General features: G+C 39.2%; 2 protein-coding genes across 4 annotated transcripts; both read right to left on the bottom strand.

The window, feature by feature from the left end:
- Positions 1-276: 276 nt before the first annotated feature.
- Positions 277-18,217, bottom strand: lyn (LYN proto-oncogene, Src family tyrosine kinase). 3 transcript variants are annotated; one of them, XM_020652130.3, is made up of 13 exons: positions 17,734-18,217; positions 14,407-14,534; positions 14,202-14,244; positions 12,958-13,060; positions 12,399-12,497; positions 12,188-12,291; positions 11,390-11,539; positions 10,961-11,113; positions 7,380-7,562; positions 7,201-7,277; positions 5,456-5,609; positions 3,842-3,973; positions 277-1,542 (listed from the first exon to the last, which is right to left on the bottom strand). In XM_020652130.3, exons 2-13 carry the CDS (start codon positions 14,527-14,529, stop codon positions 1,340-1,342), a joined length of 1,524 nt encoding a protein of 507 aa, XP_020507786.1. In that variant the 5' UTR covers positions 14,530-14,534; positions 17,734-18,217; the 3' UTR covers positions 277-1,339. The 3 variants fall into 3 exon arrangements, with proteins under 3 accessions (XP_020507786.1, XP_020507787.1, XP_065809808.1); XM_020652131.3 differs by having other exon boundaries at positions 14,470-14,534; XM_065953736.1 differs by lacking the exon at positions 14,202-14,244 and having other exon boundaries at positions 14,470-14,534.
- A 135-nt stretch (positions 18,218-18,352) lies between these two features.
- On the bottom strand, positions 18,353-22,905 carry LOC109997600 (cAMP-dependent protein kinase inhibitor alpha). Its single transcript, XM_020652134.2, has 3 exons — positions 22,589-22,905; positions 21,919-22,109; positions 18,353-20,457 (listed from the first exon to the last, which is right to left on the bottom strand). The coding sequence occupies exons 2-3, from the start codon at positions 22,079-22,081 to the stop codon at positions 20,387-20,389; spliced, it is 234 nt and encodes a 77-aa protein (XP_020507790.1). The 5' UTR covers positions 22,082-22,109; positions 22,589-22,905; the 3' UTR covers positions 18,353-20,386.
- Between the last annotated feature and the right edge of the window lie 2,871 nt (positions 22,906-25,776).

The following is a 25,776-nucleotide window of genomic DNA, read 5'->3' as shown; positions in this document are numbered from 1 at the left end:
ACGTCACTCAGACATTGTCCATTAATATTTACAGTCTATGGTTTTAATGCATCGAATCAATAAGATTATTTATTGTATGTTTATGATATATTATTTCTAGAAGTCTCTTGTGAGATTTATTTTTATGGCTTTGAAACAAGTCACATAATCTGCTGTACGCTTCATTCCAGCTAAAGTAAAATCAATCAAAAATTAACAGTTTTTTAACTCTTACTTCAAATAGCACCAAGTGTACAGCTGAACTGATGAACAAACGACAAAGAAATACAATTATAATCATGTTATATTATTTTAATTACAATACACAAAGAGCGATACAAAGAACATGACGGAGGTCAAAATCCACATATTTGATTTGACGGTAACATATTTTACATGATGAAATGATAAAGACGACAGATTACACTTTTATCTTTGATATATAAACAAAATACAAGAACAAGTAAAAGCTACAACACTTCAATGTGAAGTGAATTTACAGGTGATTGACTCCCTGTGGTCAATAAAACAGTAACTTAACAGACATCTCTTCTTTAACATCTGCTTTATAAAGTCACTAAAGAGACATTGTTATAAAGACATGATGGAAGTGAAATGGATATTTCTCCTACAATCTTCTAAACCATTGACACGTATAACAATGTTTTTATTAGACATCCCAACATATAATGCGTGGACAGAAGAGTTCAGTTTCTGACTTTTAAAAAGTCTACCTTTGAAAGCACTAGAGTCTCATCAGAACATTAAAATGACACACCATCATTATGCAGATATGTTAGTTTGAAACAAGTTAGGACCGAGGTCATTCCATTTACTCCAAGTCATTTAGTCAGGTATTCTTATAGGCAGCAAGTCCATTTTTTACCTCTAATTATTTTCACAGACATAAGGTATTTATTTCTCCGTTATTCATTTTTTACACCAATCATAAATGAACGCTGCTTTATTTTACCCTGCCTCTTTTGACAATGCCTGCTTTTTGTTCAGTCCCTCTGTACACAAAGGTTTTAAAAATCTTATAAACAATCTCTTCGTTACAAATTCATAAACGCCATTGGATCAACACTCGAGTGTCAAAAAGTCCAACAAAGAATACCAACTTTCTTTTATATAGATCTCAGAAATGTGCTAAAGGTGAGATTTTGTTGCACTAAATACAATATTTATACACAGAAATAATGGTTTAAGACCCCACAAGATGCTGAAAGCTGCATGTTTATATTCTCATAGGGACAAAAGCATTATATTCAGTATATTTACAGTCATTAGAGTGAGGCATAGTTACAAGAAAAGAACCTCTAAAGTGGATCCAAACATATGGAAAGTCTTGTGTTCCTCTCTAAGGCTGTTGCTGGTACTGTCCCTCTGTGGCGGTGTAGAAGTCCTCCAGGGCACCCTGCATGTACTCAAACGTGGGTCTGTCCTCAGGTTTGTCCCTCCAGCACGTCATCATGATCTCATAGAGCTCTGCAGGGCAGTCGTTGGGCTGAGGCATCCTGTAGCCGCGCTGCAGCGAGGACATCACCTCTCCTTTAGTCATACCTGAGGAAAACACAGACACATGTGTTAATAAAGGAGTATGAAGAGAGAGGCAACCCTGACGGACAGTTCTGCTCGAGCTCACGTGTGAATGAGTACATGCAAACTGTGGCAGCAGACATCTGACACACAGCAGCGGGGATTAGGGAATATGCTAGAAAGAAGCTGAAGTTATTGGCTCTGTTACAGATATTGCAGGTGTTGTTTCAATAAATGGTAAAAGGTATCGCACTTTTCTAGTCTTCTGACTACTCAAAGTGCTTTTACACTGCAGGTCACACCTACACATTCACACCCATTCACACACTGATGGTAGAGGCTGCTATGTAAAGTGACCATCAGTATAAACTAATCCCATTCATACACATTTGCATATCATTTGCACTTCTGGTGAGATGCCAAACCTCATTTCGTTACTCTATACTTGTATATGTGTAATGACAATAAAGTCGAATCTCATCTCATCTCATCTCACTGATGAAGCAGCCAGATCAACTTGGGGTTAAGTGTCTTGCCTAAGGACACATCAACATATGGCTGGAGGAGATGGGGATCGAACCTCTGACTTTCTGGCTGAGAGATGACCCACTCTACCGTTGAGCTAAAGCCACGTCTATAGCAACAAATGGTGTTATGTGTCATTTTTAAATCCCTTTTAATTTTGTTATGTAACTGAGAAAATATAAACTGCCAGCAGAGGGCAGTAAATATCAGAATCACAACACAACAACACTCTGATCCCAGTATCATGATGAATGTTTTACTGCTTAGTAAACTCAACTCTACTTTAAGTAAACAGCACCGTACATACGAGCATACAGCTCATAGTGCTTCACAAAGACGAGAAAGAGGAACAGAAATTGAGAGGTAAAAAAAGAGGGATGACATCAATTCAAATATAATTTAAAAATAAATTCATGAATAAAAACTTATGTAAAAAGTCAAGAAATTGTTAGTAATCAATAAAATAGGTGTAAATCAGCGAAAATGAAAATGTACCAAAGAAACAAAAACTGAAACTATTTCAGACACTAGGTGTTTTTCCAAGTAAACAGACTCTGAAGAGGAACTATCCACTAGGGAGTTCCCTGAAAACTACAAACCATGGGAACTTTTGTTTTGTCTGCATTCACTCCGCCATCGTATCGACTCTGAAGCAGGAGCTTAAAAATGTCCCTCTTAACAGGGTTCTAGGAACTAAAATAGTTCATAGTTCCTGCGACGTGGAAAGAATACAAAAAGAGGAGCGTTCCAACAGTTCCTAGAAATATTAGGAAGTTCCCGCGGTCCGAAAACGCCTAATGATAAAAACAATGCTGGCCCCCGATGATTGTGTGTGAACTATAAAGGCCCTATGGAGTTTTTAGAATTTGGGGCCCCACAAAATGTCTCAGATTCATTTGAGGCAACTTTTTTTTAGACATTTGGCATTTCCTTCTTTGTTTAGGAAAAATTTCAATTTCCACTCAGATACATCATCAACTGACACGATCGAGGTCCTATGAAAGGTGTGAATTCATCACCTGACTCAATCAAAACCCTTCATTTAAAGACACATATTACTTTAGGCCTGGCACACATTAAAAGATTTTAAAATCTTAAACGTTTTGCAAAATGTGAAAGACCCCGCACATGATGACAAATCACGACAGATTAACAGTTTTGTTCTTATAGTGTGTGGTGAGTAACGAGTCGGCAAACTCAGCACACCACACACTAACCAATTAATCCACCAACAACCAGAGTCTCCACCTTCAAAAAACTTGATTTAAGCGTAAACAAACATGATAGTCGAGCTAAATGTGGCTGTGAACATGTTCCTTGTCAGTTGGATTGTGGTTTGTTTTAAAGGACATGTTGTATTTAACACTTGTGTTGTTGCCACAAATCAACAAGCTGGTCCTGAATTTATGACATCCATCTGACTCTATGCTTCATGTTTTCTGTTGTTGCCATGGTAATGTTTGTTCTGCTTCCTGCTTCAGTCAGCTTGCTTCCTGATTGGCTATTGTTCCGTTCCCTGTGCTCGGCCGTCCTCGGCGTCCTCCCCACACCACAGGATTTCTGATATTGAACACGTTTAAAGTTTACGATTTTAAATTGGGGCGGCCCCCGATCGACTTCCGAGCAGATCGGGGAGGTTAAAATCACTCTGGCAAGATAATCTTTATGTCCATCAGATAGTCAGGCCAACTGCTAACTTTGTCGGAAAGGCGATTCGGGGGCCAAAATCGGGGCGCTTTTCTTGTAGTGTGTAGCTATCCTGCTTTAGCGGACTATGCGTTGTTAGTTTTTTGTTTACCTGGGTAAGGGATTTTCCCGTATGTTATGATCTCATAGAGCAGGACTCCAAAAGACCACATGTCCGACTTGATGGTGAAGGAGCCGTAGTTTATGGCCTCTGGAGCGGTCCACTTGATGGGGAACTTTGCTCCTGTGGAGGGAACACAAAGTTATATCCACATACATGAAAAGTCAGTCTTAAATTGTACAAAGATATCGATGAGGATACTCCAAAATTCTGTAAATGTCAGTTCTTTTCTCATACTGAATAACCCAGGCTGTACTACACTCCCACAGGTCTCACTGACACTGTGTCATATGTAATGGAAGCTTTTTATTTGTGTACCTACATTTATTTTTTATTTTCTCTTTCCTTTAGTTAGTTTCACTGTCTTGTGGTTCCACATCATCGATCGACCAGGTTTCATCAAATGACACAAAAATAAATGCAGCCTCTCCCACAAGTCTCAGACTGTCTCTCTATGTACTGCACTGCATTATGGGCCCTGTTTAGACGTGGTCACAACATGTTCCTGGGTGATCTTATCACAGATGGACGGCTCTGCTCACCTGGCACTAACGTGACTTCAGTCAGTCAGACAACTCATGTTTGTATCTGTTTTAAATAGCTATAGCAGCTGAACATAGTTTGTGTTTGGGGTCAAGGCTCTGACCTCATCACTCCTCACAGTTTTATTTGACATGTAAGAAATTGAGGAGTGATGGGATGATATCTTAAACCCCCCCTGTCAGGGACTACTTTCTATAGGTGACCACATTTTAACACAGCCTACTATACTTCATACAAGCTTAAGTTCTTCCAGTGTTGCTGGTGCACTGCTAGGGTAGAGCACGCACAGCGAGGCATTTGATTGGTACTTTCCATCCTGACCTTATGGCAGTATGGGTCGGAGATTTTGTAGACAAACAGCAACTATTGGGGCGCTAGATAACCTAGCAATTATGTCGCACCTCATGTACGGAGGTTGTAGTACTGTACTTGTTGCAGTGGCCGTGGGTTCAAATCCAACCTCGGCCCTTCCCCCTCTCTCTCCTCCCAACATTTCCTGTCTCTCTTCACCTGTCCTATCCAATAAATGCAAAAAGGCCCACAACATATCTAAAAAAAGAGAGCGAGAGACAGAGTTGGTGTTGAATGCAAGTGGCAGTTATATGCAGGTTCTGCATCTATACGATATAATTGTATGTAAAACAGGAGATCTAATCGCAAATCTGGTTGTGTTTCAATATCTGTCTAAGCAGCAACAAACTCTTTCTTAAAAAAACACCAGAGAGAACAACGATTAGAGGTCTTGTCTGCCTTCCTGATTTTAGACCCTGCCTGTGGTTTAATGCCTTCACATGCACTGGTCTTTGTGGTACTGGTTCACATGAATTGAAAAACATACAGCAATGTGTGAAACCAAGAGTCTGGGTTCTCAGACAATGAAGTGGTCTCCTGCCACATTACATGTTTAATTCTGAGTCTAGCTCTCTGAGGGGGATTTCATAATGCCATGTCACAAGTATCCAGTAACGGAGTCAGCTCCTTTGTGATGGGAAATAGCCTCTCACTTCAGGCAACAATGGAGTCACACACAGTTATTTTTGGACAAAGACACACAAAGTTTACCCTCTCTGGCCGAGTATTCGTCATCCTCTATGACTCTTGCAAGTCCAAAGTCAGCTATTTTACAGAGCAGACTCTCTGACACCAGGACGTTCGCCGCTCTCAGGTCTCTGTGGATGTAGTTCTTCTTCTCTATGTACGCCATGCCCTCTGCTATCTGCAGCAACACAGGGAAATGTAACGCATAGAAAGTCAATGAATACTCAACTATTGGTTCAAACAGATAAACTGGAAAGAACAACAAAACACATGGTAAAAACACAGACATGGTATGATATGATATGCAAAGTCATTCACACGTGTTCAAAGCATCTCAAGGCTGTGAATGGTAGAGGAAATTATGCAAACGATCTATTTAAACTAGGGCTGTCAAATGATGAAATGTTTAAATCATGATTAATCCCTGAATTTCAATAGTTAATCTAGATTAATCACATTTTGACCACCTGTCTGAATTCCATTATTTAGCATTTAAAAAAACTTTATTTTTGGCTTTTATATGAATTTCTGCCTCACGCTGAGGGGTAGTTCACTTCCTGTTTGAATAGAAATCTGCTTTTTTTTATTAATGCATTAATCTCAGACCTTAATTGATCACTATAAATGCACAAAAGTTGACAGCCTTAATTTAAATATACTAAAAGGTAAGGATGACCAAAATATGGTGTCATCCTTGCCTTTGTTGGACACGCCCCTCACCTCCATGCCAGTACTCACTGGTCTAACAAGTGGGCGCAAAACTGTAGCTGTTTCCACCCAACAAACCTAACCAGCGTACCTTTGCAGGTGCCTTATTGGCTGATATATATGTGGATGTATTTGATTGGTTGTCTTTATGTATTTTTCTCATGTTTTTTAACCTTTCTCTCAATATCATACCTCAACTATTTAAATGTTGTGTGCATTGTGTTTCCTGATGACCCTGATGATGCTGGGTGAACCTGAGGAAGCTACAGGCAAAACACGCTGTCCGCTCATAATAAAGTGACAGTAAAGACATTTTCTGTTTATTTGTTTCATCAATTTTCTTAACTCTGACCTTCACTCTTAAACTAGTGCTGACACAGCAAGTCGCTGGTTAAAGTGGCTAATGTGCTGGTGTTATAATAATCTGTCCCTGGTGGATATCTCTTCTTTCCATTTGGATTGGCTTTGTTTGTATTCGACTTTGTTTGACTTTCTATATATTTTTATTTACTTAAGGATTTAGCATTACATCAAAATTATTTGATGTAATGCTAAAAATTACATTTTAATGAATTAAAGCAAACACATGAATGCTTGATTTTACTGAGACTGTTTTTCCTTGCTGTAAATAATTTTGTAATTCTAACCAGACATAAAACAGCCAGAGCAGCTGCATTTAAATCTAAGTACGTATTCATTCATTGCCAATGTAATTTTAAGCACATTCCTTCATATCAGCTGAATTAAACTACTTGACTGGCGACATGCAGCACAGACTGAGAAGTCTTGAGGTTACTCAAGGAGTCAATTACAAAGAAATAAAGATTAACTGGAAAGCCTTCCTCTCTACTTCTCTCAAAATGAAAACAACATGACGTTGTAAAATGGTTGGAAATAAAATAAAAAGAACAAAAACAGAAGTTGGGTTTCAACAGTGAGCTTTCAAATTTGTACTCTTGGTTGTAGATCCTACTTTCAGTTCAGCAATGGAAACTTTGCATTTATTCTTGAGGCCTTGAGCAGTTAAAAATGCTCCGTATTTCCATCGGTGTGAGGGGTACCTGCGCTGAGAAGTCGATGAGCTTTGGTAGTTGCACTTTGCCTCCTGCGTCACTCTTTAAGAAGTCTAACAGGCTCCCTAAATACAAGACAGAAAAAGTCACATGACATGTTAGTTTTTGATTTTGTACATCCTGCTAAGCTCTCTTTTAAAGATGAAGTCTAAGGTCACTGTAAATACCGTTGGCCATGTATTCAGTGATGATATAGATGGGGGGTGTTTTGGTGATCACAGCGTAGAGCCGCACTAGCCTGTTGTGCTGCAGCATCTTCATGACGTTGGCTTCCTCCATGAAGGCTTCAACCGTCATGGTGCCTGGCTTCAGCGTCTTCACTGCCACTGTGGTGTTGTTCTTGTAGAACGCTGTTCATAAAGAGAAGCAAGACAGAGACTTTTTGAGAAAGGGATATTTTCTATTTCCATGAAAGTGTTAGCCATAGTTTGGACATGAGGCTTATTTCTGACGTGTTTGACTGTCCTCTTGGTAAACCTTGTGAAAGACATCTGGATCTCAGTGGGTTAAATTCCGTGTAAAAGAAAGGTTAAATAAAATCAAACTTCCCTTATAACTCACAAAACAATAACAATGGGGATGTAAACTGAGTTTAGTTAAGTTGAACCTTAAGCGATGCTGTAACAACATTTCTGCCTGCGCTACATTGTACACGTTAAGTAAATTGTAACCCTGTAATATTACACATATAGAAGATTGCTATTGAACTTCAAAAAAGAGGTCAATAAGATAGTGCTGAAAATTCAAAAGGTACAGTATAGGAGGTTTAAGCTCCTATAGTATGTCAAGCTCAATAACACAGCATCCTACATATTGCATGATCAAACATTATGTCATCACGTCATCAGCTGTAAATGTGTATTTAATTAAAACCCGTCCTGCCTGGTTAATGTTTTCAAAAACAGTGTCTGAGTTCATAATCAACACATAATCAGGGTTATTTGTTAAAACTTTAGAAATTCCCTTCAGACATGGTGGTTATAAAGTACAATGGCAATATGATTTGTTCTTACAGCAGCACACATCCTAGAAACCAGCAGAAAGTGGTAGCGTGATGTACATGAGACTCAACGGCACTGACTGGCTGCATGTTAGCTGTACAGCTTTACTTTATTACATGTCATCCTTAAGACTATCATTGGCTAAAGTATTATTTACAATCATAGGTTACATTAGCTGATGATGTCATTTAGAAAGTAACTAACTATATCCACTCGGGTAGTATTTCTTCTCGCAATAACGTTAGCTGTGAAGTAAAAAGTCTCAAGTTAGCCAGCCTGCTGTTTCTTAGCTTTGCTGCAAGGACATGATTTTGGTAGATTTTTAATGTTGGCTGATAAAGTATTGAGCAAACAAAAAGATAGCAATCAACCAGCAAACATCAACCCCATGAATCCGGGTTAATTAAACGACATTAAGACACTATTTTACCCAAAATCAAGCTAGCAATTAATCAGCACTGAGGATCATCTAACCCTTAGCTTTGAAACCAGACAAAGGTAACCCAATGATGTGAAAGCCCTGTTGATGTTGAGCCTTTTGTTACCTCAGATTTCTGTTGTGATTGTCTTCACTCAACACATCAGCCCTTTTCTGAGCTTTTTGTCAGACTTTAGCCTAACCTAGTGGTTAACGTTGTTCTTTTGTTCAAATTAGCAGACTCTATTGCTAAAGAGGGAAAAACCTCGGAGCTCACATGAATGATGAATAATGAACTATATTGCAGCTTCGTGGGTAAACTGAACTGCATATGAACCAAGCAACACAAATGTGCTGTAGTATGGAACATTTTACAGACAGAGATACAGGATAAAAAAGGAAAACAAAACTGGTACAGTTTGGGTTTGAACTGCTGGCTGCACTATGAAACTGACTGCTTATGTAATATTATTACTGAACCAATAAAACAGAGTTTCACCATTGTGTACTTGTCATACTTGAAACCTGGAGCTCGTCTTCCCCATCATTATTCCTCCTCTGAAGTAACCCCAACCACAGAACATGCATCCATTGCTCTGACGCCCTACAACTTCCCTCTTTTTTTTTTAAAGATGCGCAACAGCAATTGTGTAAATGTTTTCTAACATTTTACAATAAGGTTGTTTAACAGGAGACACAAATAAGAAATGTGACAAAGTAATTTATCATGGTTGGTATCAGACAATGGTAAGATTAACCCATAAAGCTGTGCAATAAAACCATGTTTCCCACTTTGCACAGCCCTCTCTGATGTGTTTCATCACCCATCTCCACTCCCAAACAGTGATGCAAATCTCTTCAGACTCAAATGTTTCCTACATAGATGATAAAAACTGATAACCCTCATACAGACAGGAATTTGAACATCCAGAGCCAGTAATGGGAGCATGTTTTGAGCACAGCCTATTTCCAGAGACAGTAGTCAGTGCTTACAAATATGCTCTACACGTAAAAGGTAACAAAAGAAGGAAGTCATTTTTGTTTTAATTAGGGGGAAATGGAACTTCCCCGTACTGTTCACTTCTGCAGCTCTGCAGTTTATTTACAATAAATGAGAAAAAGGATTTAGAAATCGTCTGACCTGTAAAACTGAACGAGACAAACTGGCTGTCACCTAACCACCAATGTCAAAGAGAATTTATAGGAATATTTAAAGGTGCTGTAATAAATTAATTAAGGTCATATTAGTGCCATGATGTGTAAGCCTCTAATCATGTCAAAAGTACATTTAAAAAAACGTTCAACATAAAGCTGGTTGTGCCATTAATCGTATCTTCACATCTTCCGGATGTATTTGTATCATAATCTGGTAAGGTTATGTTTTTTTTATGTATAAGCTGTCATTTGATTTGCTGTTTTTTAGGTTGACATCCTTAAGATAAGAAATAAAATACTGTCTATTAGGTCCCTTTTGTACGATCTGAATAATTCATGCCACCCTGATTGAAGTAAGGAAGAGTCACTATGGGCAAAACATTGAAAAAAAGGTTGTTGTTACTTATTCAAGTAGTGCAAATCCAAAGAAGAAACCAGGAGACTTTTTTTAATGAAGACAGAATTTCAAAACCATCAGTTAAACCCTTTTCACACATATGGAAATCTCCTGAAAAACCGCATTTTTCGCGCGGACTACCCGGAGTTTCTCTGGCCAGACCCCTTGTGTTTTATCCGCAGAATATCCGAGTGAGCTGATGGCTGAACGCGGCAGCATATACTCCGGAGGTTTCCATTTCAGCCAATGGGACCCGAGTGACGTTTATATACAGTGACTGTCTAAAGTGTCTGCACACGACCACTACGATCTCCGTGCACGTAATTAAACGGCTGCATTCTGTTTTCTGTTGGTCAGTATGTTGTTCTCCTCTCTGTTGTGGATGTTGTCATTTCATTGGATTACACATAGCATTGATATAAAGGCAAATATTCTCATTATAACGTTGTGTAGCGGACTCTGTTGCTTCGGCCGCTACTTCCGCGTTGTTTATTTACGTCACGTCTTACGTCGAGAAATCCCCTGAGCCCCCTCCCCTCTGACAGGGAAAGTCCCCCGCTGTGAGGAGCATATGTGAACGGCTAGTTCGGGAGAATCTCCGAAGAAGTCCTCCTGTAAATATCTAGATATTATCCGGAGTGCATATGTGAAAACGGCTTTAGAGTTTTGTTAAAAATGGGTGCACAATCACATCACAATTACCACTTTTGGCCACCACAGACAACCGATACGATACGATAACTAAACTAAGCCAAGCCCAGTTTACTTTGTACTCACCCATCCAAACTTCTCCAAACTGTCCTGCTCCGAGTTTCTTCACCATCGTGATGGATTCTTTGGAGATCTCCCAGGCATCGTTATCCCACGGCTTCTGAACTTTGGGTTTCACACACGGACGATCCAGTTTACGACACAGGCCATCTGATTTACCTGGAAGATACACATCTACATTAGAACTAGGGATACACATCAACATTAGAACTAGGGATACACATCTACATTAGAACTAGGGGCATCCTTAAACAGGATGGAAACAAAATATCCATTGGATGCCTTTTCAAGCACTCAAATTATTAGAATAAACATTAGATATGTAGTTAATGATCTCATTGTACAATACTTGAATTAATCTGAATATATCAGGGGTGTAAGGTGACATTTCTGTAATACGGATGGTAAATGTGTCAATTCAGAAGCTGTACCCACTGTGGTAGTGTTTGATCATAGCGCCAATGTTGAGGAAAGACACTTTAGGAGAGATGTAGTATCCGCCATTATCCAACATCCTGATTTTATAGTGTTTGACTGAATCTGTCCCCGAGGTGTCCATGTCTCTGATGGACAAAGAGTAGCTTCCTTTGGGAGAAATCAGGTATTAAGAGAGTGAGTGATACGGTGGCTGACAAGTGCAAAGGCTCGGCAACGTCTGAAATGACTTACATTAAGAAAAGCATGCAGCATATTCAGAAATTCTGAGAATTAAAAGCACATGCAACGACTGAAACGCACTGGAATAACATTAATGACACGCATCCATCTAAAAAACCTGCAAATGGGCTCCAGGACTGTATGGGGGAGGGGGGGCAGGTCAATGTTACAACTTATAACAAACAAGAGTGGGTGATGAAGACGAAGAAGTGGATTTATTGTTTGGATGAGAAAATGTCTTAGTTTGACAAACTAGAGAGTAACCCTCACACTCGGGACGAGAGAGTTAAGCAGGTTTTGTCGGGGTAACCCTGGGATGCCTGGAGCCAGCACTAACTGCAAGGCTTACACATCCCCTGTTCTCAGACCTGTGTCATTTTCAGCCTCCGCATTTGTTTTGGACTTAAGTGTGTGCTTTTTAATCTGCATTACATTAATGCACTTTTTCCTTAGTGTCAATAAGTCAATTCTGCCGTTGCAGAGCCTTTGCACTTATCGGCCACCATTAAGTGTTGATTTGAAATGGAGCAGTCTGAACTCCATACAATGAAAATGGTCACTGCTCAATATCGATACCTTTCGATGTTTCACTTTCCCTGATAAGATAAGAACCGGGCTTGTTTGCTGGTGCCAACAGCTGCCTCTCTGCGTCCTTTCTCGTGATGTCCTTGAAAAACCACCTGCAAACACAGAGAACTCTGCTCATGTACAGGATGATTATACTCTTCCTCATGAGTCCATCAGTCCATGCATATTAAGTGCCAGTTATCTATGAGCAGCTGCTTACGCCTCTGTTTCGATGGTGTTCACTTCGGCAACATAGTTGGATGGGATGAAACCTTCTTTCTTGGTTGTCAACGACTTTGCTTTCCACCACTCCCCATGTCTGCAGAACATTTCAGCATATTTGAGCACGATTATTGTTTTTCTTTGCCTGTCAGTATTGACAAAATACCTAAGTCTAGTTGTCATGAAGAACTGGAAAACCCTCTTGAACCCTGTTTTATCCATTAAGTACCATCTTCAATGGATTTTAAGTAGAATCAAACTTCATATATGCATTAACACATCACATATCCATTCTACAGCTTGTTCAAACATAGTACTTATTCATCTTTGCAGCAGCATTTGAAACGTTTGGTTGAACACTAAAATGTAAAGTATGTCCTCTGAACACTTTTGGTGATGCAAGGGTCAGTAATGATTGATGGACTATCAAGATTGATGAAAGTTCAATCAATCCTCATGGTGTGCAGATTAAACAGGCCTCAGTTTTGGACCTTGTGTAAGCATTGATCTTGGCCTCATATGATGTAATCAGTCCAGCATCAGTATCAGAGACTTACTCCTCTAAGACTTTCACCATTTCCCCCTTCTTGAATCCCAAGTCGTCCTGATGCACGGCTTCATACGGGTATAGGGTGATCATTATTTTACCGACACTTTGCTCTGAAAGGGAACAGAAAAGGGTATCAACATTTTAAGCACAGCTCAAAGGAATGAAAAGACCCACAGCTTGTCTTTGATTCCCCAGTTCTATCTCAAGTGTAGGACATGGATTACTCTAAACAAAAACATCCCAAAAGTGCTGAAGAGATGATGACAAACAAACAAATGGAGACTACATAAGGAATCAACCAGGGTAGAACCATTTATAACAAGTTAATACAATTTTGTTTTTACTGAGGATGGCATTTTTCGCTGAGATGTTATTATTGGCTCACAAGTCTATCTGGAATAGTAAGAGTCTCACTCAGTTTATAGTCCAAATAACAATCAGTTGTGATGGTAATAAATACCTTTTTTTTCTGTCAATTTTCTTTTTATTCATTTTTATTAGGAGAGTGCACATTAATAAGCATGTCAGCAAATGGCATATGCCGGAATTAGCACAAAAGCTAAATTGCATCCTTAGTTCTCAGGCAGGTACTAACAAAACATAAAACAAATTTACAATAACAGGTCAAAGGACAGTCTACCAGCACACACAAAAAAAAACCTCACAGACATTTGGACACAGTTGTCGCATAAGAAATAACAGACCCACATGTAATTAACTAATTCATATTGCAGGATGAGCCAGACCCCAAGAAGCAGAATTGGAGGTCAGGTATTACATGTAAGGAGTACATGACTGATTTGTTTTTAAAGTGATCGTGAGTTTTAACTGAAAACTGACGTGAAGTTTAATATAACAATGTTTTTATTAGTGATTCCAAATATTGAGGTCACAGTCAATCATCTGGACTAGCTTATTGCAAACCAGCAGGCCATAACTGTTGGCTAATGCTAAGCTTTCTGTGTTTAAGCTAGGTCAATAGCAAGGCTAGGTGGATCCTAAGCTAGCAGCAGCCTCTTGTGTTGAGAAAACTGCAGATTCGTAAGTGTTTACTTCAGACTGGCTCCAGAAGGCAAGGAAACCCCATAAGATCCTATATTAAAATGGCTTAGGCTTAGTTTTCTTTTTAGTTTTCTCTCCCTTTCCTAGCATTTTCTGAAGAGAAAGGCTATAAGATAACATGACTTTTGGCTTCACACTTTTCAAATCAAAGAATATCAGGGCTTTGGTACAAAATAATGTCTGCCATACCTTCCATCTTTTGGAACACCTGACCAGGTAACAGTGAGTTATTCTGCAAAGATTGATCAACAATTTATAAAGTCAGAAACAATGTTGGTGTCAAATGATAACACAGTTATCAATCAATATCTATCCATGTAGCTCAGAGCAGAAATCAGTGTCTCTGTCAAAAACTTGAAGCTTGTTTTGCTCAGCTGCACATCTCAAGACTTACTATTATGTTTTTTGTAATGGATGAGGTGGGGTCTCTGACATAGTGCATTTGCTCAGTACGTACAGTCTGCTGGCTGCTCTTTCCCTCCAAGCCTCCGCTCAGTGTGGACTTCATACAGCCCATCCTGTCTGCATGAGGAAGTGAGAAGAAGGAAGAGTGAACTGGACTGTAACACATTTAACATTCACAGCTGCTAAGACAAAGAACACTTATATATTTGGCAAGAAACACACCTGTGATGCATTACTTAAAAATAACACAAAATCTAACCACTGAGAAGGTCTTATTTTCCCTTGTTATCAACACTTTTTTAAAATAGAATAAATGAACATATCAGTCAGAAAGAAGAAGCAGGAGGTGTAGTTTGCACATTTTTGAACTTACAAATCAAAACATGGAAGAAACCATCAGTAATGCAGAGAGCAGTGTGTAAGAATAAATTCCACTCAGTCATCTGTTGGGAATTCCACAAGGTTCCATTTTAGGGCCCTTACGTTTTAGTTTATTTATAAATGATTTACCAGACAGCTGCAAAAGAGTCAACTGTCGAATGTATGCAGACGACACAGTTATATACGTCTGCAAAGACCACTGCACTAAGATGGCAGCAGAGATCCTCTCAAAAGAAATGCCTGGTGTCGAAGTTGCTTTTGAAATAGTCATCTCACCTTTAGCTATGATAAAACAGTCTCAATGTGTTTCTCAATAAAAAGAAAAGCATATGATAATTTTAGAACAGACATTGATGAGAAAGAGATACACGAGGTACATAAGTTTTAGGCGTTATTTTAGATTATCAGTTGAAAGGCATAACTTTTTTACAAACATGTAAAAAAGTTATGCAAAACTGCCAAAACAAATTTAAACAGGACAATATATACCACTAAAAGCAACACAGCAGTTTATGCATACCATGTTTTTTTCTCATTTATCATACCGTATAACTGTTTTGGGGCCAGGCTATCTAAACCAAAATTACACCTATCGGGTCATTATATAAACAGGCACCAAAAATAATGGATCAGAAATCATTTAGATGGCACCATTTCCTCATTCTAAAGAAATACAATATACTGAGTTTTGACAGTTCTGTAAACTTTTCTTTTTTAAATCTGATTTTGAAACATGTAAACAACCTTGGTCCAGAAACAATCTGTCAGCTAGTAAGCAAACCAAACAGGGTAATCATAACAAGGTCTACATCAGGTGGAAACTGTAGAGCACTAAAACATAGAACTACATTTTCTCAGTCAGAAATGACTGCAAGTTCTCAGTATCCAGACTCAACCCATTTCTCATTTAGTCTTGCACATAGATTAGTCTTTGCTTATTTTGTGTTTATTGTTGATGTATGTTGTTATACTTATGTATATAGAGAACATAGTTCACCAAAGTCAAATGCATTGTGTGTGTGAGCATACCAGGCCAATAAAGCTGGTTTGATTCTTAGTACTGCAAAATACAATAAAAACCCTGTGGCTAAAAAACATTTTCACGTGGTACACCAGTTTACAAAAGATATGTCTATAAACTATTGACAAGACATCTGGGACTCTCCCCAAAATCAGTAATATTTATGCAGGTCAAGACTCATTTTGATTCAATTCATGTTCATTTACTACACATTTAAATGTGTAGTAAATTTGAAGAGCAATATATCTGCTTTGAAGAGCAATATATCTCAGATTTTAGTGTCAGTGTTAATCCTCTGTACTCTTTTCTGCTGCATGCTGAAAGTTTGTGGTTGTGGATGCAGCTGACCTGTTCTCTGCTCACCACTGTGAACAGAAACCACTGACACACTGACATTTGCATGCAAGCACGCACAGACATAAACACAACCAAATGATTGACAGAATCTTTTAAACCTCAAAAGTTGATTTGCGATGTGTGGCTTTGCATTGTCTGTTTGCAGTGCAGCAACCGAAGAAAGAAAAATCAACGTCTAGCACACACAAAAAACATTTATGCAGACATTTCAGCAATGACAGTCATACACACAGCTTATTTTGTGGTTCTATCTCTGGCATTAACTTTATTTTTAAAGTAGCCGACAAGGTGTTCTATAAAAATGTGCTGCCTTGTTAGGATAGCGCTAAATGATAGCAGACGCAATTTGTATCCACTATCCAACAATGCTACCAGAACAAAATAACTTAATTCACCTCTCACTCCATATGAATGATCAGACAACTGAAGTACGTCCATTAAATGCAGATGAGTTGTGTCTGACCCCACCCCTCTCTGGAAGGGCTTACGGCCCTGACACACCAAGAAGACTGTCGTGTCGGCCGTCGGTGAGCAGTCGTCGCCACTTGTTGAATCAGCATGAGTCTGGGCGGTTGGGGGTAGGAGTCTGTGTGTGTGTGTGTGTGTGTGTGTGTGTGTGTGTGTAAAAATCTGCAGAGACTTGAACTGACTTGGACTATTTTGACAAGAGTTAGTGGGAAGAAACAGTTAAAGCAACCAAAAAGGTCATGTTTAGAAAATAGAGTGTGTTCTTCTTGATTTATGAGTAAAATAAAAAAAAAACCCAAAGCTAAGTCTACATGTGTTTACCATCCATGATATTTGTGTGTGTGAAGATGATTTAGAGTAGAGCAACAGTTTGGCAGTTTGTTCACAGGCTACATGCTTCACTGCTTCAGTGCTTCTGGTGTATATTTAACTTGACAGTCAGCAAACAGCAGGAAACCAAGGGTCTGAACAGATTAGGAGCACACACACACACACACACACACACACACACACACACGCACTGGATGACCAAGATACTAACTTCCTCTTTTACCAAAATGCACAGAGCCACAAAGACTGGAGTGGTGAAGACATGAAAGGGGATGAAATTCATGAAAGAAACTCAAATCTACTGCAGAGTTTCATGCAACAAATAAATCACACACTACATTGTCTCCTTGATCTCATGCTAATGCTGTTTTTACAACATGCTAAATTAAAATAATCTGTTAATTTACAACAGTCTTTGACAATTTTGTTTTTGGGAGTGTTTGTAAAAGCGATCAAAATGGAACTTGAAGTTCAATAAGAAGTTTTTTTTATGAAACAGCTGGAAGAATGTTATAATAACTGAAATAATTTAAACAAACATTAAAAGTCACTTTTTTAATGACAAAGAATGAAAATAATTAAATAACATGTAAGCCAATATTTTCCAACCTTTGACTTTGTACACCAAATTAACTTTTATTTGCACATCTGTTTCTTCCTCTGTGTATGTGTTTGAGAATGAACACGCTCTGTTAGGGCACAATAACATGACGCACAGCTCTGAACGCTGTCATTCTCACCTCACCGATTTGTGCTCACCTCTCTCGCTGTGTTATCCAAGTTGGTGAAAAAGTTCATCCACTGTTTTTAGTCCTCAGATTTCTTCTGTGTTTCTCATCTGGTTGATAACAGACAAGTCCACCGACACTCTATGGCTGTTCTTCTCTGACAAATGGGTCAGCCGGTCGACAATGGTCTGTCACACTCTGCCACACAGAATGAGGAACTTAAAAGATACCAGTCGGGGATTTTCGTTCTTACTGAAACTTCCTGGTACAATTGTTTAATGATTATTTGCATAGTCAGCAACACACACACACACAGACTGGGGGACAGAAGACAAACAGTATTTTAGTGTTCATATTGTCGAACAAATTTGCTATTTCTTAAAATAGGAAAGAGTTTGACAACAATGTATTAAATGTATGAGAAACAGAATCCCTTGAAGGAGTTTTTACAAACATTCAAACTTCCAATGACTTTTCCTCATTAATTAAAATATTTTATCCTAAATGTATTATTGTTACAAAAAAACTTTAAAAATCTGTACAGTGCTTTTTTCACCATAGCTTGAGTGTCATGCACGTTGTCCTGTAATGTTTGATAAAGCACGCCACCTGTTGGCCAAACGGCAGAGTTACAATAAGACACAATCTGCCCATTTTACTGCGACCAGTTTTTTTTATTCAGTTTGGACACATTGGGTAAAAAATATGACGACAGGCAGTCAGACAAACAACTACACATTGATCAGAAACCATGCACCTGCAGTCTGTCTACATGCTGAGTTATGACCAGCAGGGTTCACACAGTGTCGTTGCAGTGAGAGTCACTATACAGTCACACGGCAGTTTACGACTTGAAAACCTGATTGGTTACGTTTTTATAAAACACAGTTATGTTTGCCTAATTCTCATCAGCACGTGTTAAGACTGAGAGAGAGAGAGAGAGAGAGAGAGAGGGAGAGTTAAGTTGCAGCACTACATCGAGATTACACTGGGGGAGAAATGAACGATTCACACGGTTTGAACAGTGCATGCATGATGGTCTCTGCGGGTCATGATTGTGGGATGTTTCCAGAAAACAGAAGACTTCACATTCACGTGTTAGATCACTGGAAGCTCCACTGAGTATTGCATATGTACATTTAGGGAGTAGTTGGACATTTTGTGAAAAAAAAACAACACTTTCTTAATTTTACCGTTGAGAATAAGACTGCGTGATTTGTAGCTATTCACTTCATGTACACTAAATGTGTAGCAGGAGCCAGCAGCAGGTTAGCTTATCTTCCCTTACCAGCCTCCCTAGCTTATTGGTCGTTAATGAACAATTGTTGTACTAAACACTTAAAATAACCTTCATGAAACCAAAGAACACAATAAAAAAAATAAAATGGAAAAAGTAGGAACACATGTGGCTCATCTGCAGGCAAACAAAAATATAAAATAAAATAAAAGTACAGTACAGGAGGAATCAAAAGAGACTTTTATACCACACATGTACAGATTTTGCTTTAGCTTAATATTAAGATTGAAAAAGTGTATTGGCTCAGTCTTAAGTAAACATAATTCAGCACCTCCAACGCTAACTAACCTTCATTTTTTCCCCCATTTAATTACAGTGATAGCTTTAAGTGTTCATTTATAGTAGTTATTATTTAACTTCTGTGAATCTAAATAATGTGCTTCAGAGGCGCGTGTTGGCAGATTTTCTTATTCCAAGACAACGCTAGGCTAGGCTAGCTACTTGCTAGTTAAAACCTATGCTAAGCTAACCCTCTGGATGACTCTGATGACAAGAAAGCGTTATCAATCCTCTCCTCTACATCTCGGTCAGAGATTTAAAAAAAGCTAATTATCTAAAATGTCCAACTCCTTGTGATTATAATGCCATTAATAGAAGAGTTAATACAAAAACTAAAGTATAAACATCTTGAAAGAAAGTACACCACTATCTTTTATCTTCTCAAGCTATTAAAAAGTGTCACCATGCTCACTGTATGTGTATTAATGGTTAACAGAACACTCACACAACCAACTCAGTGCCGTCCAATAATCTGCAGTTTCACACACATGATATATTACCGGGTTGTGTCCTTACGAACACAACAGAGTCAGTGAACACACCTTTACACGTATAAAGTAGTGTGTGTGTGTTTGTTCAGTGTTTCTCAATTTAAAAAGGAAGCACAAGCCATTAACTGGCAATATAATCTCTACCACCATCACTACTAACCATGCTACTCCCACTGTGAGCCATCACATCAGCATGTCTCGGTGCTCTAACAAACTGCCTGCAAATGTACAAAACCCACTAAGACTCTGTCTGAGTTCTCTTTTTCCTCCAGTCATCCAGCCTGTTTGTGTGCTAACTATGACTGAAACTATAATCAGCTGTAAAAGAGCTATAGATGTGTCCCTCTGCTTACTTCAACTGTGAAAAACACACCATGCCATCAGCCTGTTATACTAGTGCACAGCAGAGCCACAGGAGCATGAGAGCACTGTGTGAAGACATCACCGCACAGCACCTCTACACTGGATTTCAGGGGTCAATGCCATGCTCATAGGCACCTCAGCTGCAGTGATGCTACCCTCCAACAACCAGCCTGCTCTGGACGAACGGAGTCGTCACGCTGGCGGCTGGAATCCCTCTCGCGACTCTCCATCTAACGGCAGGAATGCCGGGCAGGCTAGCTGTTCCTCTGCTCTGCCTTCCTGTGGGCGGAGGAGGAGCTCTGGCTGTCATCAGTGTCATCTCCGTCTGTAGGAAAAAAGGAAGGAAAATCTGAATACATTTATGCCAGACATAATCATTTATAAGATGACATGTTTTTCACAACAAAGGTACAACATGGATGTAGTCGCAGTGACGTCACCCACTAGTTATTGGCAGTTGCCATGTTGGACATACTGTCTCACACTACATTTCAGTCAACCTGGACCTTTGACTTTAAAGTGAAAGAGTCGGAGCTGAGGCGGGCCTTAAGCCTCCTGGCAAAAAGCTACAACGTGCCCCCACCTGTCAGTCAAATCAGCCACATCTCTAATAATGTATTCTCAGTTCTTAGCTTTGATTTACTCCAAATCGAAGAAAAAATCCATCCCGCTCTTACAGAGTTTCTCATCTCTTTACCAAAGAGATGAGAAATTGAAAATTGTATTTTGTACTAGGCTGTAATCATGTGCATTCCTGCAGTCAAAATGGGAATTTTAACATGGGTGTTAATGGGACTTCTGGGATTTTGCAGAAGGCCTCAAGTGGACACACCAGGAACTGAAGTTTTTTGCACTTCCAAATTGGCTTCATTTTTCAACACTGGAGGTTGTGGCTTGGTGTTTTTACTAGAGCTTGACCAATCAATCTGCAAGCCAGTAATATTAGCCGATATTAGCATATCCGCTGACTATCAGTAATGGCTAATTTGATCACAGAAAACTGATATTACTAGATTTTTTTTCCAGACAAATTTAATTTAATTTGAGTATTGTTGTATTGCACTAGCAGAGTGTCAAGCGGTGATGCACGTACATGCAAAGATACATTCCAGTTGAGTGAGCATCTTGTCTACGTTATAATGTCTTTCTTTTCAAGTGTTTGATGACTGCATTTGAGGGATCAACACAATACATGTCTATATCTAAATCAATCCATCTCTACAGATCAAAAAAATAGATCTGAGAAAGATATCGGCCAATATATCGGTACCGGATTTTTACTCTCCCCAATATCGATATCGGCCTCAAAAATCAGATATCGGTCTGGCCCTAGTTTTTACACATTTGATACTCCTATCAGACAAAGCGCATTGCAAGTTACAAAATGTGATGCGCTGTGAACCGCCTTCTTGGAATAAACCAGGATTTTCCGTAAAAATGTCGATTTAAGCTCTACCATGACTCTTATGCACACTTAACTCAGAGAGCTTTTCATCCAGTTGAATACTGGGAAAAGATTTCTAGTTTTCAAACTAAAAAATATTTAACTGTAGGCTATATGAATATGATTTACTTATATGCCTCAAACATATGCATAATGTTGGTTTAAAACAGGTTGTAGGATATATTTCCAACTTAGTCTGTTTTCATCAGGAGTGCCTCTCTTTCTTCTTAACACATACAAACTCTCGAGAACTAACATGGTACAAGTTGAATTAACAAAATGCAGAATTCCATTCATAGTTTAATGACCGCCAGTTCAAAGTAAGTAAGTAAGTAATTTTACCTCCCCCTCCTGCGTTGATGTGCAGCTGGGACAGAGAGAGGGTGAGGGGCAGCTCTCGTCCCTCGGGGTCAGTGGGACTCTGCAGGATGTCGTGCATGGCGTTTCTGCGTCCTGTCCTGCCAGAGGCGATGAAGTCTGCGTACGTGGCCTCAACATCAGACATCGCTTGGGCATCGTCCACACAGCAATACCTGTGAGAGGACAGAAGGAGTGATTAACAAACCACCTCCACATGCTCTGCTCCATTTAATCTTATCCAGTGAACTTGACTGAAACTGCGGACTTACCATTAAAGAAAGGGAGAGCTGCACTTACCTTGATATTATACATGTCTTTTGCACATTTATTATCATACTTTTCAACAGTGATTAAACAACACTGACTAAGACAACCTAAGATGGCAGTTGACTGTGTTTGTCTCATTTTTATATTGTTTAGGATATACAACTCAAACTCACTATTATAAGCTAAATAAACACAGAATTTGACACATGGGAGTATTTTAATTTCCATAGTTTAACAGTGTGCAGTGTCTCATGCTAAACCACGCAGCTTGTCCATAGTAAGGCCCTAAGGTCAATATGTTTTTATTATTTTACTCGAAGTAGGTCCTAAAATACCTAATGACGTCTTTCATCGTGTCTAGTTCCCCGTTTCTGTCTTTTCTTACCTTCAGTGATAGCTCTGTCCGTGTTGTAACCCCGAGCTACATTTCTAGGGAGTGACTTCACCTACAAATCCGCGCGGCGGGCCCGACATCACATCAAACGATCCGACACGACACATCAAACAAAACGAAAAATGCCGACACCGGCCTGACCAGTGCGCAATAATCCACAGACCTTCCACTCGACCTCCAAACTGCGACGAGCCCAATATATACGATTAATTTCACCAAATTAATCTCATCAGTGGGATGGTTTGTAAAGTCCCCTATCTGTTCTCCATGGCCTTCGCATCTTCCTCTTTCCCGACCAATGAGCGTTCAGGAAACCACAGCTCTGCGCCGATTGGACAAGAGACACAAAAGGATGATAGAGGAGAAGAGAGGCTGAGAAGCAACGAGGCTCGTGTTGCATTCATGATCGCCTCGTAGTTTTTAGAACCCTGCAATTTCAAGGCAATTTTGAAGTAGTTTGGTGAAAAAACAACATTACTAAGTGTCTCACGGATAATGCAGAGATTAGGTTTTGTAGCTTGAATGGACACATGAGAGAGGGGAACGCAACATTAATTTCTAAATTCTTATTTTATTTAAATGAAGACTCCAGAATACATTTAAAAAATTCGTTCTGGACTAAATTGCTCATTGTAAAGTGAAAGATTACCTGATAAGATCTGATAGTCAAAAGTTGGCTCCCCATTACAATGCGATATTAAACTGGAATCAATGTACCAGCAGATAAATATGTTTGTTTGTATATAGCATAGGCTATATGTTTATTTTTTATTTTTTACCACATGATGGCACTGCTGTCCACATAAATAATTACAGCTGCCTCTGCCAAATGATTACCATTTTACATTTTAAAAGAAAGTCAGAGGAGTAAAGTCTGATAAGTAAAGTCAAAACTCTGATTCTGGTTCCAATGATTAATGAGAAATTGTGTCTGCTAGTTGACGCAGTTAGCTCTGATAAGTATTGGGTTCTCGTAGGGAAAGTGTCATTTTTTGATGACTGGGAGGCAGACTAAACTTGGATAGTGGTTCTGTAGGGCGGCTAGGAGGCAAATAGGGGCACCATGCAGTTTTGAGGGAGCCGCTGGGAGGCTGACCAAATGGGGTGAGCAGGATTGGACTTGATCAGGTTTGGCGGCAGAGAGGAGACTTCCGGACCACCAATGGGGAACCAGGAACAGTTGTGGGCCGGATCACCGACCCTGTCTGCCTGTAAGGAAGGAGAATCAGGAGGAGTTGGACAGACCGCTGAGGGAGAACCAGGAGTCAGCCAGTCCACCGAGAAAATCCAGATGGACCCTCCATTCTAGAAATGGTTCCCAGCACTGTCAGCATGAACAGGGGGCTGATGACACTCCGCAGGCACAGGAAGTGGATGGAGCTCTGTTGGCATTTACAGAAGCTGGTTTGTTTCAAGAAAATTGATCAATTGCTCTGCCACTAACTTTTGAGAGGAACAATTGAGATTGGCCTGTAGATACAGGCTATGTCAGGGTTAGAGTTTTACCTCCATGTTTAAATGTTTGAGAAATGATTCAGCAATAATGGATACATTTATCATGTGCGTTATGGGATTCATGAAAGTCGAAGGCTTCATTATGAATTCAGTATCTAATCCAAGTATATTTTTAGCCTTGGAGTTGTTTAATTGATTATTTGTGATATACTGTAGGCTATATTTTGCCTTCATCCGTCTGTGTGAAGACAAAGTCGGCTGATGTCTCGTTCACTGAGATGTCTGACAGAACTATTGGTTGGAAGTTTGCTGACAGCTCCTCCACTGAACAGGGATTTAATGCATTTGCAGCTATGCTTTGAGATCTGATCACACCATTTACATTTAATTGGATTACACATTTTCTCTGATTAGACTCTCACTTAGTGAGCCTGTTAAAATGTCTCCTTAAAGAGGAGCTTTTCCCCTGACTGTACGATTAACTTTACAAAGTAGGTAGTCTTTGATTTTCTTTGTCCTTTTAAAACAAAAATATTTGTGCATAATTTTTAAAGCAAGGTCCCTCTTTTTCATCATTTTACAGATATCTTTGTCAATCCAGGGGAGAGATGGAGCTTTTGTTGCCGGATTTTAGTGGTTTTGTAAATTGATTAATTGTCTTTGAGTCCATCCAAATATTCTATTTATTAAAATCACATGATTGTACAACTGAATCCCATTTTCTATTATTTACTTCATTCTCAAACTGTGGCATTCATGTTCTTTCTAATCACTTACTGTAGATTAATTCTATTTGGGCCAATTTAAATATTTTAAATGTTTTTTGATAATTCGGGTCAAATTATACTCTGACAGGACTGTCAATAAATTATAATGTCATGTCACTCAGTGAGGCTTGTTGGTAAACATTAGATCTATAAGTGGCCAACAGGGTACACCGTGCACAGCTTGCAGGCTGTGGCTCAGTTGGTAGAGTCGTGGAAGGTTGAGGAAGGTTGAGGGTTCAATCCCCAGCTGGGCAACAAGTCTGATATGTCCTTGGGCAAGACCACTACCATCAGTGTGTGAATGGGTTGGTGTGACATGCGTGTAAAAGCGCTTTGAGTAGTCGGAAGACTAGAAAAGTTCGATACAAGCTCAAGTCCATTTTCCAAATCCAACACGTTCTCAGGTGCGTCCCAATAAAATACAGTAAAGTTATTTCAGTGTGCCACAGACTTATGATTTATTATTACATCTATAAGTGTTTTACTTGTATGTGTGAGTCTTGTTGGGCTTTTTGTCATTTAATGCAATTTTTATTCTGATGTGATCATTTTAAATTTTAAACCTGGGGCCTGTGAATCATATCTTCATATTTTATGTTTAGTGTCTCCATGCCCCTCTGTTTATTATCGCCAGAGCTGCAGCTGAAATATAACTTCTCAAACTGTTATAAACGCCACATGAAAGAGTCACATCCAGTTAAGGGAAAAAACAGGCGTAATAATCGCCAGTTCTAAGGTGAATTATGGGAACAAACTATAATATGTTTGCACATTAATACTCTCCCAATTTGTATTTTTTTCTGCCCATTGTCCTTCCTGCATTTGTTCCAGCAGCTGTATAACTTTAGACTTTGGGAGCCTGTTTGTCTTTAACTTCCTCATATTATTATATAGTTTGTTCAGCGTTTGTTAGGTATGACGATCTGCTGACTCAGTGATGAGTGATAGGTTATAGGA

Source organism: Labrus bergylta, chromosome 4 (genome assembly GCF_963930695.1).
Source record: "Labrus bergylta chromosome 4, fLabBer1.1, whole genome shotgun sequence".
Lineage (NCBI taxonomy): Eukaryota > Metazoa > Chordata > Actinopteri > Labriformes > Labridae > Labrus > Labrus bergylta.
This window is presented reverse-complemented; position numbering and strand designations above follow the sequence as displayed.